The sequence below is a fragment of the Gobio gobio genome (genome assembly GCF_949357685.1).
Source record: "Gobio gobio genome assembly, chromosome: 20".
NCBI classification, from domain to species: domain Eukaryota; kingdom Metazoa; phylum Chordata; class Actinopteri; order Cypriniformes; family Gobionidae; genus Gobio; species Gobio gobio.
The window spans coordinates 23,450,989-23,470,892 of NC_137113.1; the positions used below are offsets into that span (position 1 = coordinate 23,450,989).

The 19,904-nt window shown below is 39.4% G+C and overlaps 1 protein-coding gene across 1 annotated transcript in view; it reads left to right on the top strand.

Moving 5' to 3' along the window:
- Nucleotides 1-15,444, top strand: part of odad2 (outer dynein arm docking complex subunit 2) — an 85,914-nt gene extending 70,470 nt beyond the window's left edge. Inside the window, exons 18-20 of the mRNA XM_079801199.1 lie at nt 2,658-2,846; nt 3,134-3,355; nt 14,826-15,444. Coding sequence (XP_079657325.1) covers nt 2,658-2,846; nt 3,134-3,355; nt 14,826-14,939 — 525 coding nt within the window. The 3' untranslated portion in view covers nt 14,940-15,444. The remainder of the gene's footprint in view (nt 1-2,657; nt 2,847-3,133; nt 3,356-14,825) is intronic.
- Nucleotides 15,445-19,904: the final 4,460 nt, after the last annotated feature.

Genomic DNA, 19,904 nt, shown 5'->3' on the forward strand with positions numbered 1-19,904 from the left:
CAGTCGGTCTCATCTATATATAGATTAAATCTCATAGCTGGCACAGAGCAAGTCTGCTTTCCTGAGCCTCTTGTGTAACGCATTAACACAAATGCATCATTGTTCCTGTAGATTATCAGCACAGTTACAAATAAAAGAACATTGTTTGTATAATGAATGTAATTTTTTTTTTTTCTCGTCTAAGCAAACAGTTTTCTGCTTCTCTCTGGAAGAATTTCTTATTTTTTCTTTCTCTATGTAGCCCCCTGTGGCTTCAAACAATGCAGGTTCATTTCATGTATTGCAATGGTTCAGCAGCCCTTTTAGAGAGAGGAGAGTTAGGGTTGGTGGCAAGGACTATATGAAATGATGTACCCATCCACGCCGGGAACCTGATCAGCCTCACAGCAGCAGTTATTTAGATAAAGCCCCATGTGGATTGAGTTAGCAGCTGCAGGGCCAGATTTATGAGAATCATGCTTGAGGAACCACATCTGGGGGCTTCAAAATCCCTACCAGCGCCCACAGCTGGTACTTACTATGAATCCTCTTGTGATTATGAGCTACTGTATGATTGTGCTTTGTTCCTTTACTGGTAGAGGATGTTCAGCATGTAGCATGCAGTGCTGTCTGCTTTCATGAGGACTGTGCTTAACTAGCCCAAATAATCAAAGTGTGGTCACATTTGCAATTTTTGTGAAAAATGGCAAAACATTTATTTTAATGTTTATTGTCAATAGTGTAGTGGGGTATTAAAGCACAGCTCACAAAGAAATCACTTTCAAACCAATCATCTTTCTGTTGGTCAACACGGCAAATCCTTGAGCCCAAAATTCCAGATCCTGTGGATTCCTGTTGATATGACTGCATTTTGTCAGTGAAAATTTAACAAAGGATGCTATGTTTACTGTTTTCAATTCTGCAGTCTTAGCTCTTCCAGTTTCTCTCTTTGAATGACGAAAACAGACTACTGCCACCTGCTGGTATGGAGAGTTATGTCCTCTCAAGCAGGTGCAGAACATGCAGAACACGTGAGAATTGGCCATTGACTGTAGTATTTTACATGTATACGGTGTTCAAGCACAACAAGACACACGACAACACAATTGGCTTTGTGCTACACTACTTCTTTTATGTTGCTTTGGATAAAAACATCTGCAAATGCATACATTTTAAAATGTTATACCTCTCACTCACTCCCTTTAATGCTATAATAGTTATTGAGTGCAGTTCCCTCTATTTTATCTCTCATATTCACACTCTCAGCATCTTGTTCTTCCCTTTTTCTCCCTCAGGCCTTTTCCTCTCCCTTTTTCAGCTTGGCTTACATTGGTTTTTGTACACTGTTTGTGTTTCATCCGTTCTCTCTCTTTTTCCCTCGCTCTTCCTCCCTCTCTGCATGTCTGACTTCGTGCTGTGTTTGCTGATGTGGAACTTAGTTGGGGATGTTTTTGTGGGCCCTGGGTTGAAAGGGTTCCTCAGTGACCCTCCGCAGCTGGTGGCTCTGCCATACTTCCTCTTCTGCTCCCGCTTTTCTCTCTCTCTATTTCTCAGTGTTCATCAGTATTCCTGTACTGCCATTTCCTGTGTGAGACACGCTGCAGATTCCTCCCCTCTCCTCCCTGATCTTTGCTCAGACACACTAAACACAGAGCTCATCCTTTGGCATGACTTTAGAGGCTCCTCTCTGATGCTGCCGTCTTCACTGCACTCTGCACGCTTGACCTGTGCTGGGTCTCTGCTTCTCTTTCTGGGTCTGCAGGGTGGAAGGCTGCTTTTTACTGTGCTGTGTACAAGGGTTTATCAGGGTTAAGCTGTGTTGTGGAATACAGGGTTATAGAGGGACAGACTTTATTGTTCTCAAGACAACCTCAGAGGACTGCACTTACAATAGGGTCAGGGACTTTAGACTTTGTTCTCTAGGTTAGGAGGATCCAATTCACCCGGAGGTGAACTCAAGCCATGGTTGTTTCTTGTTGTACATGAATGAACAGAAGCAGCATAATCTCCATACTCCATAATCATTCCACAATACAAGAATGGCTTGCTTACTGAATGCTTGGCTCCATCTGATTTCAAAACCATAATGATATGCCTCTGTACCATCAATAAAGATATCACTGTACTATTTTATAATCGTTCTAAACAGCCTGGTGCCATGCTGGCATGATACATACCCTCTGGCACCATTTAAATGACTGAACTGGGACTAAAAGAGTAGCTAAAGTTGCCATTTCTGTGCGGCATGTGTATTTTTAATGCCACTCTTCTACTGTGGTTGGCCTCTGCTGCCTGTCATGACTTTGGCATGAGCCTCCATGTGACCTAAGGCCTTTGGGAGAAAATGTGCCCTCTATAAAAATAACAAATGCACCCTTTGTCAGCCATATTTCCATTCTGAGGTGAGTATATTCTCTAGGTAGTGTTGACTGATTGAGTTTGACCTGTACAGGTTTCCTTTGTGACAGAATGAGTACAGACTTGCTAAATCTTTTAGTTATGTGTCACATCCCAAAGCATGCTGGAGTGTCTCCAAATATAATAAGAGAGATGTAGCTATTCTCAATAGTTCAGTGAATTATTTCACATGATACAGCACAACAATAGCCTTCTCAATCAGCCATTTTTTTGTGTGAAATCAAAATTAATGACAGTTTCTTGTTTTATCTGTGTTTCAGGATGCTGGGGAAATGGTGCGTTCCTTTGTGGGTGGTTTGGAGCTCATTGTTAACTTGCTAAAATCACAAAATATAGATGTGCTGGCGAGCGTGTGCGCAGCCATTGCCAAAATTGCCAAAGATGTGGAGAACCTGGCCGTTATTACAGACCATGGTGTGGTTCCCATGTTGGCCAATCTCACCAACACTGTGAGTGCTGCTCCAGCCATGTTTCACACTGGCAAATTCAATTCTCTGGATTTGTCCAATAAGACCCCTATGAAGTTCATGCATAGTCATTTCACAATAGGTGTCTTATTATGTGGTTATTTTAACAAAAGCCACTAGAGAACTTGTATAGATACCTTGTGAAAAATTACTGAAAATAAATTTGTACAATTGTAACCATATTGAAAATGAATAACTGTCACTTATTTTCGCTTTATTTAATTATGTTTTCTCTGTCCCTCTCGCTCTCTCTTTGTGTGGATGGACAGGGGGATGATAAGTTACGGCGGTACCTAGCGGAAGCCATCGCCTGCTGCTGTATGTGGGGAAGTAATTGTGTGTCGTTTGGGCAGGCTGGAGCTGTAGCTCCACTGGTAGGCTACCTTCGCTCAAATGACCCATCAGTGCACCAAGCGACAGCCCGGGCTCTGTTTGAGCTTTCTAAAGACCCTAACAACTGCATCACCATGCACGAAAATGGAGTGGTCAAGGTACAGAATGATCATACTTAATGTTAGTTTTATATGTTTGTATACCAATAACCTGCTTATGCATCTACTTTATTGCATTGCTAGCTGCTAAAACCTCTCAGTTGAGAGCTCTCTCCATAGTGCAAGCAGAGTTGGCACACCGCAGCTTGTGACATGTGAAAACATCACTAATAAGCTTTGAAAGGATGTATTTTGAACTATTTTCAAGCAATGAGGGCTGGAGAACAAGGCATGTTTTCTTATTTTTCAAAGTGGGACTGGGGTGATGGGTTGTGGGGGGGAAGGGTGGCGGAAATAAGAGTGTTTTCTAACCGTCATGGGAATTCAGTAGAGCAAACAGCAGTGTGTATACTGAGCTTCGCTCCGCCACCCCCCAGTTATCCCCTGTGCCCTAGCATGCCAGGGCTGCTGAGCATTGAAAGGCTGTTGCGTGGGGAACGGTTGCTCAGCAAGCTGCTGGGAAGAAGGAGCAGAATGTGACTGTGGCATGACTTTGGCCAGGGCAGGCTGGTCTGGAGTGACAGAACACTGCTGGGATACTTTCTGAGTGGCAGTTTCTGGAATCAACTCAATATGGCACTCAAATCAAACGATACACACTATGTTAGACAACAATGCCTTACATGGTCTTTAAAACTTTCCGTAATAATTGCTCAAATTACAAGTAACTAAACGGATTTATGTGTTAGGTGTGATGTAGGTTTTATTGTAATACTTACAGGGTTATTTAGGGAAAAATGCTCTCCGCTAATGCCAAAAATCAAGCATTTCAAGATGTGGCTGTTAGAGTGACAGGTCTAGACTGCAACAGCTAAACCTAATGCATCAGTAACACTTTACAATTAATGCATTAACTAACAATGAGCAAAACATTTGTTAAGGCATTAATCGTTGTTATCATTAGTTAAAGTGCCCCTATTATGCTTTTTCAGATATTACCTTTCATGTATTGTGTAATATAGCTGTTTGTGAATGTAAAGGTCTGCAAAGTTTTAAAGATCAAAGTGCACAACAATTAAAGTTATCTCCCAAAAGAAAGACCCGATTCTACCAAAACAAGTTGTCAATAATTCCAATCTTATAATATACACATTGGATTGTTGATGGACGTACACTTGTTAATGCTGATGTAGAGGAATTACAGTTGCAACATCTTATAATGTACGACAATCTGAGTAAAAACGTACCCCTGGGAAACATCCTGCTCAAGTCGTCCTTGCGATGGATGTTCGGGTTGAATAACTAGTCCTTCCACCTTCCATGTTTCATCATCGAACTTGTGCCCGGATTTATATGGTTTATTTACAGTGTGTACCATTGCTGAGCTTAAGTAAGCCTCCGTAGCTGAAATTCAGTTAGTAATGGCCGTTTCGTTTATGACACGTGCTGTAAGCGGTCGACCAATCACAAAAAACTGGGCCATTCGACCAATCAGAGCAGAGTAGCTCCCGAAAAGTATTACGGAATTATGTATTTTTTTTTATTTTCCATAATTTATGATGCAACGTTTCCCAGCCATTGACAGAATTTTCTGCCAATCCATCTTTTTACTGTTATACAGCAGGGGGCGCTATATATTCTGAAATAGTACAGAATCTCCAGATCAAAACACAGCCGAAGGATCAGCAGAAACAAGCGAAAGAAGAATTGCTTATGCACATGTAAAATAACACGATTATCAAACATTAAACAGCATATAAATCAAAACTGCCTAACGTAACGTTAGCGAATAAAATGTCAACCGAGGAAGAGGTATAGGACTGTGAAGCTTTGGAGGTGTTGATGGAAGCAGTCTACTACATCTATGTTTTGATCATCCTTCTGAATCCGATCCGGATGTAGTCTTTGACAAAAACTTGATTTTCTTAGCTTTTTGTTTAATATGTTGCATTTTTTATGAAACTTACCCATATTACCCATATATTCAAGTGTTGATATAAAAAGAATGCATGAAGCAATTTTTTTCTTTTTTTAGGTTCTGTTTTTTCTTTTGATATACACCCCGATCAGTGGATAACACTGATTAGCCAGCGAAGGCTGGCCGGTGTGTTCCGAACAAACAGATGAGCTACTGTAGCTCAAATTGCTCAAGAAGTTAATGCTGGTTCTGATAGAAAGGTGTCTTTCTTTTGTTTGTTGTATATGGGGCTGCATAGCCGCAGACCAGTCAGGGTGCCCATGCTGACCTCTGTCCACCGCCGAAAGCACCAACAGTGGCCGGGTGCATGTGTGTTGCTAACCTGAAGAACACATGGCACCAGGATGCACTATGGGAAGAAGGCAAGCCAGTGGAGGCAGTGTGATGCTTTGGAAAATGTTCTGCTTGGAAACATTGAGTCCTGCCATCCATATGGATGTGACTTTGACACGCACCACCTACCTAAGCATTGTTGAGGACCATGTATACCCATTCATGTCATGGCTGTGGCCTCTGTGGCCACAAAACAAAAATATTAGTTAAGTATACTTAAAAAAAACTTGAGGGATGATAGAACTCTATAATGTAACCTAGTGATTAGCATAACCCCTAAACAAGCTATTGTAAAAATGCTTGTCACTGGTGCAGTACGAGATTTATAGTAGTACCTTAAGGGTACATATTACTACCCTAAGGTACAACTATGCATAGTTTAGGGGTAGATAAGGTACTAAGTTGTCTCTTTAAGGGTACTGCCCCAGTGACAAGCTGCTGCATTTTTGCACTTTTTTCTGACAGTGCAAGTCTAAGAGGTCTTTTATAGCCTAAACCAATAACCTACATTTACTCAGACTGGGCAAAACCTAGAACCAAGATACTCTCTATCTGACAAATAGACTTGCAGTTAACACTAGTGAACTACGTATTCTTCAATAAAAGATGTATGACATTTTATTTTTGCCATGTACACTGTAATTCAGTTTGGGAGAAGAAAAAAAAACATGTTTTGCCAATATTCAAATTTAACCACATTTTGCTTTCCCAATGAGATTTTCACATGAGAAAACTGTTTGAGAGCTTGTACATACAGTTAAAAAGCCTCCCCCACACCCCCAATAACAACTGGATATAAATTATGAGAGTGGTTGTCCTGTTGCAGCCAAATATTTTTTCCCATGTTCCTTTAATGGTGTGCTGTAGTCTGATGTGCTGGTGCCGTGAATGTGGTTCAGCTCAGCCCATAATTGGAGGCTGGACTGAACTTTGGGTGTTCCAAAAGAGTAATGTCCAATTTGCAAAAGTCGTTAAGGCGAATGTTTTTTTGCCCGGTTCAAGCAATGACAAAAACTGGACAGGACAGTGTGTTTGCGTCTGCGTGAATGCATGTGTTAAACCAACCAGCGTTCAATTGTGCCCTCACTTGTTCTGACTGACATATTTTCTGCTTCCACCTGAGCACAACCGTACATTTAAAAGATGATATATAGGCTAATGTGACAGAAGACGTGTTAAAACAATATTTCCTACCATTGTAAATGGTTTCGAGAGAGAGTTTATCGGGGAACGATGTCTGCACTGCAGTCTAATTTATGAAGGGGTGTAAAACTCAAGACTGCCTCTTGCTATTATTGCAATCGTATTTCAGAGTCAGAAGCTCTGTACACCCAACAGCTTAGAGCTGTAATGATTTCCTTCGCTCTCTCTCCCTTTCTCACTTTGCATGCTGTGCCCTCTCAGACTTATGTTCTGTCTGTAACTTTGTTGCTTGACGTTCTTAATGGTGTAGAATTCAGTCCCCTAAGCTTTAGCAGAGGAAATTAAGCATTGAGAAGAAAATACTGCACACTGGAAAATACATTAGCGATGGTCTCAGCACCCTCCAGCCTCTCCAAATTCTGCCTTTACAATTTTTACACAAATTATTACAAAAAAAAAAAAAAAGAACTTTTAATATTCCATTTGAATATTTCATAAAATATGAAAGAACATTTTAAATTGGTTCTGAAACAAAAGCCTTTTGTGATTTTACAAGTGTGTTACACCTCAAAAAACAGACGTATGAAAGTTCAGCCCACTTGGGAACTACTGTAATATGGCTAGGGTTGCTGATCTCTGAAAGACACCGTTCAACATGTTCTGTGTATGAGCGCCCTGTAGCATGTGTCAATTAAATGCTCCGTTTGATTTGACATGTACGCTCAGTATCTCGCAGCTTTCATTCGGATGTGCCTCGTTGTGGCTGATGCTCAGAAAACTCTTTTCATCCGGTCTCTCTTTCCCTCTAGCACACCGCCACAGCTTTGCAGATTGTTTGTTGAAACCATAAATCCTCGTAGACAGCTTTAGCTAGATTTTTCTATTAAAGAACCCCTTTCATAGGCAAAAATACCTTTGCGAGACAAATTACAAATACGAACGGTAATTATCAGCCATTTTCATCAGAGAGGATTCCAACTGGTGCGAGTTGCCAGATCCTGGTATGTTTTGTGAGGCTTAGATTGTATTTTTTGTGGACTGCGAACTTGTGCTTGCCATGTGTGAAAGTCCTCTAATGTTTCTACTGTCCTGAGCTTGTATGTTTTGTATGTCAGTGTGCATGCAAATGAGCATAAATGTGCAAAATATGAAGGAGAGATGTAAAAAGAACATGATTCAGCCTCGACCTGTAAAAATATTCCATACGTTTCCTTTTAGTCATGGTCTGTGTGTAGCAGGTTAAAGCTGTTGTGGATATGGCAAGCAGATGACGTCCTTATACACACTCAGGCTATTCAGTCTCCCTTTACTCTCTCTTTCTCCCTCTCTCTCTCTCTCTCTCTCTCTCTCTCGCTGAGCGCTCTGATCTGGCTACTGTAGCATGTGTCTGAAGTTTGCAGTGTTTTATGTCTTGAAACCGCATGACTCGACCCTCTGTTTCGTCTGAGGTGTGGAATGCAGGGTACCTCAGGTGTGAGAGTAGAAAAAGTTTTAAGAGATGTGTTTAGATGACATGAACAGGCTCAAAAGACTAGGACTTTTCACACTTGAAATAGTTAACCCTGGGTCATTCCAAAGCGTGGGTATTTATAAGCTACTGTTTCACGCTTACATTCCTAAAACCTAGGGTTAATGTTCTTATTTGCATATTTGCATTGTCTATCAAGTTCATACTGAATGTTAAAATTAAACGATCTCTTCTTCACTCCAATAGTCACGTTTTCTGTCACCATTTGATATTTTTTCCCTACAGCATGCGGTGTTTGTTTGACTGTGCAAGACATGTGAATATGAGGAATGCCAGGCTGTCTGTTGTTAAGCATCTAGCCGTAACATTCTAATACTGTATTGTTTCACACTCTACAAGTTTGGCACACAATGTGGGGTTAGCACCTGCTCTGTAGCTGGGTTTCATAACCCAGGGTAAAAAGCAGTGCTAACCCCACTTCTAAATTACAAGTGTGAAGCATTCCTTTACCTGGGTATAAAAAGCAAGGTTTAGAACAACGAGAACCTGAGGTTAGGAGCAATGTGAAAAGCCCTTTTCTTGTTTCATTAGCTAGTCATAAGAATTTAAAAAAAAGAAAGGGCAGTCTGGAAAAGAATAATACAAAGGCTAAGTGAATAGACTGAGGGGAAATCCAAACCAAAAGAGTCAATTGAAGAAAGGAAAGGAAAGGAAAGAAAATATGTATCTTCTGTTGCTTATTTACATCAGTAAATTTACTCTTATATAAAGTAGGGCTTGGTATTGATACAGATGTCCCAAATCAGTTTAATTTTGTCACATTTTTATTAGATTTCAATTCATTTTACTATATTTCAGTTGTCCATTTTGCTTAGAAGAAATGCTATCTTTACTAATGTATAATGGCTCGTTTCCACCGAGCAGTACAGTTCAGTACGGTACGCAATTTTTGCCGTTTCCATTGTCAGAAGTTGTGAATGGTACTCTAATTCCGAACCGCACTGTACCACTTTTCTGGCACCCTTCTGTTGGGGTGAATGTTGATTGGTTGACAGAGAATCGTCACTTGCGCATGCTTTTTTGGCTGTTTTCCCCTGCAGCCTTGGCTCAAAGAAAGCGTGTCATCATCTTGTGACAAACAGCCACATGCCAAAAAGCAAGAACAAGATCTGTTGTATGTCGTCCATTGTTGTTTACTGTGTCGCTTTTTTCTTCGCGCAAGAATGGAGGCGATCGCTACTCCACGGCTATCATAAGCGTACTGTTGCTGGTGGAAACGCAAGCCGGATCAGGATTTACAGCCCCGAATCATACTGTACTGTACTGAACCGTACCGTACCGTACCGCTCCGTGGAAACGAGTCATAAATAATACAGTTTCAGTCCAGTGTTGTTATTTGCTGTTACCTAAAACTAATCATACAAATTTCAGTACTTTAAATTAAATGAGCTTCAATACAATAAAATATAAATATTAAACGTAGAAAAAAAATTTACAACAATTTGAAACGTTGCCTTGGTCACTAACTGAAATAACTAAGTTTAAGTACTAAAGCTGAAATAAGTGTTTTACTGAAACTGATATAACACATTTGTATATTTGTTTACTGAAACAAATCTATTGTTTGATTATTTTGTGTGCAGATCACAAGAACAATTCCACAGGCCATTTAGGACACAAGCCATTTATAAACTGGGTCCTACAGTCCATCAGTGGTGTGAATGGAGAAGGAAAGTGCAATATGTCAGGGGTTTTCAAACTGGGGGTCCTCCAGAAGGTTCTAAGGGGTCCCCAGAAAATTTCAGAAAATAAAAAGACAAAGCAAAAATGGATAAATTCGACCTAATATTCTAACTGTTTCATTTCTAAATGTTTCTCTCCTTTCTTGCCATATACATTCCAGAATTGTACAGAGGTGGACAGTAACTAAGTACATTTACTTGAATACTGTACTTAAGTACACTTTTTGAGTATCTGTACTTTCCTTGAGTAGTATTTTTTCTGGAAACTTATTACTTTTACTTCACTACATTTGAAAGACAAATATCGTACTTTTTACTCCATTATATTTCTATCAAGGCCCTCGAAGTAGAAAGTCGTAGCCGCTTTGAAAGTCAGTGGATGATTTGTTTTCTTCTTTAAAACGTGATTGTTTTTTGTTTTTTTTGCAGACAGCCTATCAGTAATCACTCTTGTAGGATCACATGAAGTTCAATGATTTCCGAGTATTTTTTGAACACCAATCATTTTGATGGCAAAATAGAAGGCGGCAGTTCCCAGACGCAGTGCTCGCAACCATGGCCATACTTAAAAGTTAAAATTCAGAAGAGCAGACGTGGATAAGTCTGAAAAAGTGCGACGACATGAAAGTGCACACAGAAAGCTGCCTCTCAGACGACAGACCACAAGTACTGAATTTTAGTCTATTGAAAACTAAAATCTTATAGTCAAAAGACTAAAACTAAATCCAAATTTGCTGTCCAAATTAACACTGGTATGAAGTATGATTGGTCAAATGATTTTTATAGATTTACCCGCCAAGTTGCCATGGATAGAGCGCTAACGCATAGGTAACGTTCGACAATGATGTTAGTTAGCATGCAAAAGCGTAGTTGGGCTAATAATGTTCACTGAAGTCCTTTCAGAAATGTCCTTTTCATATTTTTACATAATCCTGTCAAATAAACACAATGTAGAAACCTTTCTTTTCCAGTATGATTTTGACTTTGATAAGAGCTTTGTAACTTTTAAGCAAGTATTTAAATGAGTTCAAGAAATGCTAGCATGTCAGATGGAGCATGACTGGCTTAAACCACCATGATGGAACAGTGCATTCATACAACAATGCAACAATAATAAAAATAATGTGTTTACTTTTACTTTTGATACTTAAGTACTTTTAAAAGCAAGTACTTATGTACTGTACTTCTAGAAAACAATATGTTGTATTTATAATGTCACACTTACTATTTATACACACTTACTTAATATCAGAGACTGGTTTCCCACTGAAGCTAAGCAGGGCTGAGCCTGGTTAGTACCTGGATGGGAGACCAAATTGGGAAAACTAGGTAGCTGCTGGTAGAGGTGTTAGTGAGGCCAACAGGGGGTGCTCACTCTGTGGTCTGTGTGGGTCCTAACGCCCCAGTATAGTGATGGGGACACAATACTGTAACAAGCACCGTCCTTCGGATGAGACGTTAAACCGAGGTCCTGACTCTCTGTGGTCATTAAAAATCCCAGGATGTCCTTCGATAAAGAGTAGGGGTGTAACCCCGGCATCCTGGCCAAAAAAATGTGCCCATTGGCCCCTGTCCATCATGGCCTCCTAATCATCTCCATATATATATATATATATACGATTGGTATCATCCCTCAGTCTCCTCTCCACCAATCAGCTGGTGTGTGGTGGGCGTACTGGCGCAATATGGCTGCCGTCGCATCATCCAGGTGGATGCTGCACATTGGTGGTGGTTGAGGAGATTCCCCCCTTCTATGTAAAAGCGCTTTGAGTGAGTGCCTAGAAAAGCGCTATATAAATGTAATTAATTATTATTATTATTACTATTTATGTAACAGTTTAAATGTTTTTTCGTACATAAAAATAGATGGATTTTAGGAAGGGGGTCCCTCATAAAGGTTCATCATATTTGGGGGTCCTTGGCATCATAAAGTTTGAAAACCCCTGTAATATGTAGTAAAGAGTGAGAGTAGAGGACAAGAACAAGGAGAGGCGGGTGAACGGGGGGGCTTTTCTCCTCAGGAAACGGCAGCTTACCACTGCTGCACTTAACACCGCAACACCTACATGCGTGACATAGCATGTGTGTGCAAGCATGCGTACATGTGTGAGAACTTATGTACATGTGCTTGTGCTGAAAGAGAAGCCTGGGAAAACATGTTTTTCCTCTACCTTCCTGGAGGTCAGGATCCTCCCGTTCTTGCGGCATATAAGACAGAAGAAAGTCTTAGAGGCTCTCATTCATTTTTCAAACATGAGGCAAGTTATCATGTTACTGAGGTTTGGGAGTATTTAACAAGTGAGCTATTATAGTCTGTTCAGAAACCAGCTGGGAGAGCAGAGAGGGGCAGGGGTAGACAGAGAGCAGTGCTTATCTGAGGCTCCGCTCCAGGCCCTAGGAGCCCCTGTCTGGCCACGACTGAATAACACTCTATGAGTTCTGGCAAACGGTGGCTGACCCTGTCGCGGGCATCCTCTGACTGCTCACAAAAGCAGCTTGTCTGAACGTGCTGGCATGTTGCTGCGGCCTCGTGCTTGCATCCGTTCGCCTCTTCGAGGTGTTTCAGGACCTATTTTAAAAACAGCAAATCCAGCTGAACATGATAACTGATACATTCAGACTGCTTAAATTATGTGAAGAACTTGGAAGCGGTTTTAACAAATAAAGACTACTGGAGGAGAGACACTATCAAAGCTGTTGTTTTCACAGTTTTTTTTTTTGCGCATGTCAGTTCAGTTCAGGAATAGTCTTTCCACCTGTTTATTCTTCACTATTGAACTTTTAGCAGGGAATTCTGAGAATGTCTTGCTTGTCTGTGCCTTGGCTCAGTGTTGTCTATATAAACTTGGTGTGTGTGTGTATAACTTGAAAAGAGATCAAACTTTGCTCTAACACGCTTTATGCTCAGCTGATATCGACTGCCAAATTCACAAGCACTGATACTGTTTTTGACAGAATTGTAGGGATGTACTGTGCTTTATATTGGTGTCATGTTGTTTATCGGTCAGTTTTCGGAGTTTTTTGCTGCCCTTTTTTTCACAGTACATGCATTGCGTGTACTTACAGTGTACTTACCGAAGAAAGTAGTGTGTAATCTAAGGTAACTACATGGGTTAAGGTTAGGTTTAGGAGTAGGTTCAGGGTTAGTACATAGTTATTACCCAGTTGTAATTACTGTATTAAGTACATAGTATATACATGAGAATAATGTACATAACATGCTACCAAGTTTTTGTCTTTATTTCAGTTGATATTGGATTTTTAATAGTTCATGTTCATATCCCCCATTTTTACACTTACATTACTTTTTCTGTCATTTAATGCTCACTTAAAGTTAAAACACTATCCCCAAGTTTCAAGTCTAGTCCCAGACTAAAATGCATGTTTGAGCTGTTTTAACTGAAAGCAACTTTGCACTGACATATCTTAAAATATGTTAGTGCCATTGTTTTGTCTCAAGATGCACATCAGTAATGTTATTTTCTAAGCCATGTTTATAAAAGCTACTTAAATATCCCAGTTGAACTAAGGCCTAATCCTGGTAAACCAGGCCTAATAATTTAACAACACTGTTAAATAATTTTTAGCAAATCATTTAGCAAAAAAATGTAGAATGATGTGATTTCTAAAGTCACTTAAAATGCCCTTAAATTGACTGATTTAGGTTTTTTGGTTTTATTTTGATTCTAGTATAGTATTACATTTTAATATTGGCCATTTATTGCGTATCAGCCATAACATGAAAATAATCATTGACTCACACAAAATTGCTATTAAATTATTTATTGCCAATATATTCATGACAACATATTAATATCCCGATTTAAGCATTACGAATAAAAAAGAGTTTTGCGAGTCTGATTTGAACAAGGCCTGCTTGGTAAAGTAAAACATCTGGCCTAAATGTGCTGGGACGTACTGAATGAGACTCAATGAATGACCTCCTATTGGTACTGCAGTGAGGGACTCACATATACCAAACAGATTTAGAATACTTGTTGTGCCAGTGTGTTTGCCCACAGTTTGTGTTTATTTAGATTTATGAACACAACTCACTACTAATCTTTCTTTCTGTCTGTCTGTCTGTCTGTCTGTTTCCCTCCCTCTCTTGACAGAGAGACAACTGCAGTATACCATGTTGTTTAACTTAACCACAGTGTGGCATTGGCACAAATTCTACCCCTTAGGTCCACTTTGTGTGACAGCATAATAAGTAACTCTCTGGCTATATATTAAAATGTTTCCTTCTGTTGTACAATGAATGTTCTGGAAAGTGGTCTTTTTTAGAGTCAGGGAACCCGTTTTTGAAAACATGGATCAAAGGAGGCGGGTTACACAAGGCTGAAGTGGAGGGATCTAATATGACCTTTGATCTGAGGGAGGGTTCGTCCAGACTGTGTGGTTTAGTGCATGGCCAAATGTTCAGAGGAGAGTTTATAAACAACTACTAAACCTATTCATTACTGTAACAAACACAATTCCGCTAATATACTCACTCGCACAAAAGCTCGGTGCCATATTCTCACTTTCTACCTCTCAACATAACTAAACACACTGATATGTGAGTTAATGAGCCGGCGCAGTGCTCTGCCATCCAGTAGGCAGCGAGCCTTGGCAGCCGCAGGAGCTGTAAACTCCTCTGGCAAAAGTCTGCAGTGTGCAAACAGTTGCATTTATAGCTTAATAACAGATTAGATGTCTCCTTCAAGCCCCAGGAAAGAACTGCTTGTAAGAGGCCTTCGTGAATGACTGTTATTGTAGCTATGCGGTTTTCGTTCTGTCTAATGAAAGGAGAATGTTGGCCAGCGTTTTCATTATCGGATTGTTATGATGGCTGTTTCTGACATGTTCCACTCTTTGTCACAGCTCCTGCTCATCATGATCGGATCCACAGACGAGATCCTACAGGAGGCGGCAGCCAGCTGTGTGGCCAACATTCGACGCCTGGCACTGGCCAATGACAAGGCTAAATATGGGTAACCGCAAGCAACACAGATATAATCTTCCTCCCAATCTCAACCGAAGAGGGCAACAAATTTGTTACTTTTTACCCCCTGGTATCCACTCAATGAGTATAAATGGATCAGCTGTGATGACCAATGTGTGTTTATTTATATTTTACTTCAGCTCTGTAAAAACAGGAAGCCTTTAGGCAAAGCTAAACATGACATTAATTAATTCTTTGGAGTCCACATAAACCTGGCTCACCCTTGAGTTTTTCCCCCAATTTCCTCATCACAGGGTCTAATTTTAACAATAACAATAAATGCTTTCTTCTTCTATGTGTGTACACACCAAATGTTCCACAGTTTGCATTCTCTGAAATGGTTTAGAGCATGAATACAACACATTCACGAATGCAGCAGGTACTGATGTCCACATGTCTGAATAAAAGGCACATCTGGTGATGTGACTTTTGTTTAAAAAGTTCATGCAACCCTGTAATTGAAGACTGCTTACTGATTAAAGCAGAAGCACTCACCACATTTTCTTCCTCTCTCTTTCTTCTCTCTTTCTCTCGCTCTCACATGATCACAAACACAATAGTTATGAAGACTGCACACACAAACATTTAGAGAAAATAAAACCAACAAAACACACTTACACACATGATTTGGTGATCGTTTCAAGCAGACAAAGACAGTCCCATTAATGTGAAAGATTGCTCATAAATTCAATCAACGGTGACATGAATGGGCACAACGCTTGGAGAACTTGGAACAGTACAGTAGCAGGAGTAAATATGATTTTGTGCATAATTGACGTGCAGCAGTTCCCTGATGAGATGGAGTATTTTGCGTTATTATTTGTTATTGAAAAAATATGGTGATGGCTCCTCTCAAAGTCCTCATTAATTTTGCCTGTTAAAAGTAGGAGCGTGTATGAGGAAAATGAGACCACCTCAACAGTACAGCAGCAGCGTGCCTTTTGCTCAGACAGCCCCATAAAATGTAATCCTTAAAAATAATCATGTTTTATATTATCGGAATGAATTCAATGTCCAGTAGTTTCTCTACCAAATATAATGAAATCAAAACAACAAAACAAGCAAAGATACAATTACGCAAACTAGTGGAACAAACGGTGGAAATTTGAATTTTATATTTGACTCAAATGTCAGTGCTGCACTGTAAAAAGACGTTACCTGATCTGAACCTGATTCTTGACTTTAGTTGGCATAATCTACTGTAGATTAGGATGTAGATATTAATATTTTTTACTAAAATAAAATCAAGTCACTTTTATTTATATAGTGCTTTATACGATACATATTGTTTCAAACAGAATCCAATTCTGCTATAAAAGAAGCTCTAAAAATGACAATATAGTGACATAGTTCAGTGTTGATTCAGTTCAGTTCTCATTCAACAGTGTCAGTTATTCCATAGACACACAAACACAAAGATAATCCAAACAGAAAGCCGATGGCACTAATCCAAACATGAAGACATAGGAAACACAGGAGACGCATCAGCTTTACATTGAGGTGTAAAGACAATGACCGATAAACAAGTGGTGTTTCTCATTTCTTATTTGTGCATCCTCGATTTATTCCCATGCTTGTTTTCCTTGCGTCTCAGCCCCACCCCTTTAGGATGCGAGGGAAGGATACACCTCAGGTAGCTTTCTCGTTCCTCATTCCTTTCGGTGCAATTCGAGAATTGAGATGACCATCAAGATGGCCGAGTTTGATCGGTTTCCATGTCACTGGTTTGAGGACGTAGGAGTGAGGAAACGAGGAAGCATCAAATTGAGTTTTGAAAAAATACACTAGAGGCTAACAAGGAACAGGTGAAGGTGATTAGTCGTCATGGTAACTAATAAGGGCAACAATGGGGGCAACAATGGAGACAAAGGCAAATAGGAACAACCCCCCAGCTGATCTAACAATGCATTTATTAATCTCGGTTAATATTAATTTCAATATTTACTAAAACATTCAACAAGTTTTATCGATTAACTCCTGTAATATTAATGGACCTGAGCTAACATGACCTAACAATGAACAGTTTATATACAAAGTTTAATGAATACTGTATCAAATATATAATTGTCGGTTAATGTTAGTTAACCCTCTGGTGCTCTTCGACGGGAAAATTTTCCGTTTTGAAATTTTAAAAATCACTGCTTCATCGGAATGATATGAAACTTGGTGACTTTTCTAGCATTAGGTATGTAAACACACACAAAAATTGGGGTCATGATTCGAGCATGCTAATTGGTCGTTAAAAAAAAAGTAGCGTTCATTGTCTTCGGTCATAAATGACCGACCATAGGAAATGAATGGGAAATCGGCAAAAACACAAAAATTCTCAGAATATTTGTGTGTACAATCTACAAATCGGCCACGATGCTGAAAAAATATACACAGCAGTAAAGGGGTGACACTCTAAAACAACAACAACAACAAAAATATCTAAAACTTTATAATAAATAGTCTTTGAGATTTTTTAAATATATATCATTAAAAAAAATCATTAAATGTGTTCAAAAGAGAACTAGGGAATTCTCAAGCCTCTCCATAGAGACCTAGTGATTACACACATGGTTGCATGATTTCTTAAGTAATTCCAAAAGAGGGCGCTAATCTGCCTTCAAAATTTTTTATTTTGAAGGCCTAGTCTCTATTTTAACCTGAAATACTGCAATCATTAAAAAAAGAAAAAAAGAAGGCAAAAATAGACCATAATTATTGCATAAATATAAAAAAAATACCATAAAATCATCTCAAAACATAAAATTAAACAGAAAAAACATTATTGAAGAAAAATACAAAAATTGCATTGGTTTTACTGGGGTGCAGGAAGTTTAATTTTTAGGTGTCCGGTCACTTATGACCGGGAAGACAACCAATGCAACCCCTAAACGAAGAGCACCAGAGGGTTAATTCATTGTTATCTAATGGGAACATATTGTTATCTTACCAATATTTTTGACGGCATCTTGCAGAAGCGGGACTAAAAAATTCATCTTGTGCAGACTCGTAAAGTCATTGGCCACAACCATCACGTGACGTCAAAGTGAAATCATAACCAACTAATAAATCACATTTGCAGTCTTTCCACAGTAAATGCCATTTAAAGTCAAACGGAACTGAATATTTGAATTTTGGAATCGATATCGAGCTTGATTACAGCTGATTTCCTGTGGCTCCGCATTTGTCATGCTTGATTCTCCTGTGTTGAGTCTATCATGTATGGCTAAGTGCAGTTTACTTCAACAGACTATAAACTAAGAGACTCTAAATGAGAATCATTGTCTTCTGAGTATACGACTCTGATCACCAAAAATAAATAAAAAGGCCTTTTTAAACCCAAGCAGTGCAGATGTTACAACCACTACCCTTCTTTTTTACTTGCCCCTCATTCCATCTCTGTCTCTCTCTGTTTCTCTCTCTGAGGTTGATGACTAGTAGGACATGCCTAACTTACATCATTAAACAAATGTTGCGTGTTTGACTGAAGGACAGGAATTTATAGGATGGTGAGTTGAGGACAGAGGACATGTTTAAGTCATTGGGATGAGAATTAGTGCTCTAGCGTCTGTCTTCCTGCCCTGTCAGCTCTAAAGTGCAGACCGTTCTCAACCGCACTGGCCTAAGCATGTTCAAACCTCAGTTTACTTCTTATCCAGCCATACTTTTGTTTTTTTAATAATGCAGATAGCTACCTGAGATCTGAAGTATTTTTGTCCCTTTGAGCGAGACAAAAAAAAAACATGGATCTCAAAGCGCTTTACTTGTGCAAACTTCTTGTGGATCTGTTATTTGATCAAGGAAATTATTCAATGCTAATAAGAGGTTTTGTCACCACACACACACACAATTACCAGTTGAGCCCTTAATATTTGGAAATCAGCGGTAAGGGAAATACGCTGAGAAATGTTGCGGTCATGCTTCACCTAAACCTCCATCCCTGCCCTCACCGAGAAATATGACCTCATCAAAACAACCAGGAACCTTTTCCTTATTAGATTTTGATTGAATTACATTGAATACAGTCTCATTTGTATAAAATCATAATTCAGTGTGTTTACTTAAGGTCGTGCTGGGATGGAGCGATGTAATGCAAGTGCATGTGCTATTTTTTGTGAAAATGAAACGCGTCTGTTTGAAGTGGAAGGTTCCCGCAGCTCCCTAGGCAGTGGGTTAGAATATTTCATAAAAAAACTAATGACTAGTAAAAATTGCTTCCAAATATCAGAAGTGGCTTTGTTTTCCCTTCAAGAGGACAAGAAAGCTGTGTTTTAATATTAAGCCAAATGGGGAGCAGAGCATCACGGCTGTGAAACTACACTTGAAGTGCGTGCTCACTTAGTACACAGACCAAAGATCTGGACTAGGTTTTTAGAGATTTTTGGGGTTTTACACGCATACATGCACTAGTTCGCTCAGTATGTTGCAACAAAGTGTTAAGTTTCTGTTCTTTTGTGGTCACAAACTGTGGTCTCAAAATGTAATACGCTCTCAAAGGTTAAATATGTCTTGTAATGCCTTTGCATAACTAGATGGTTTTGGTTTGCTCACTCGCTCTCTCCTTATTGCTCCAATTCCCTCCCTCTGTCTCTTTTTCTCTTAAAAGGTTTAACAGCCTCAAATGAATTCTGACATTCCCATCCATAAAGTGTAAATAACTAGCTGGCCTAACAATAAATAAACAGAAAAATGAGTGCGCAAATACCACAGTGTCTGGGTCGGCTTTCAGACCTGTCCCCTATAAAGAGCTCAATTACTTTAATAAAGACTGCATTGGTACTGACAGGCCATGCTTATGGTAACATATTTTATGGAGTACACAGGTTTATTATAACAGGAAAAATCACCTGTATTGCGATATCAACCACCATGGGCATAGGAATTATGCCCTTCACAATAAGGCAGTTTTTAAGAATGTGTGGTATTGTTAATTGAAAGCTAAACAACTTAACATTTAAGTAACATCATTA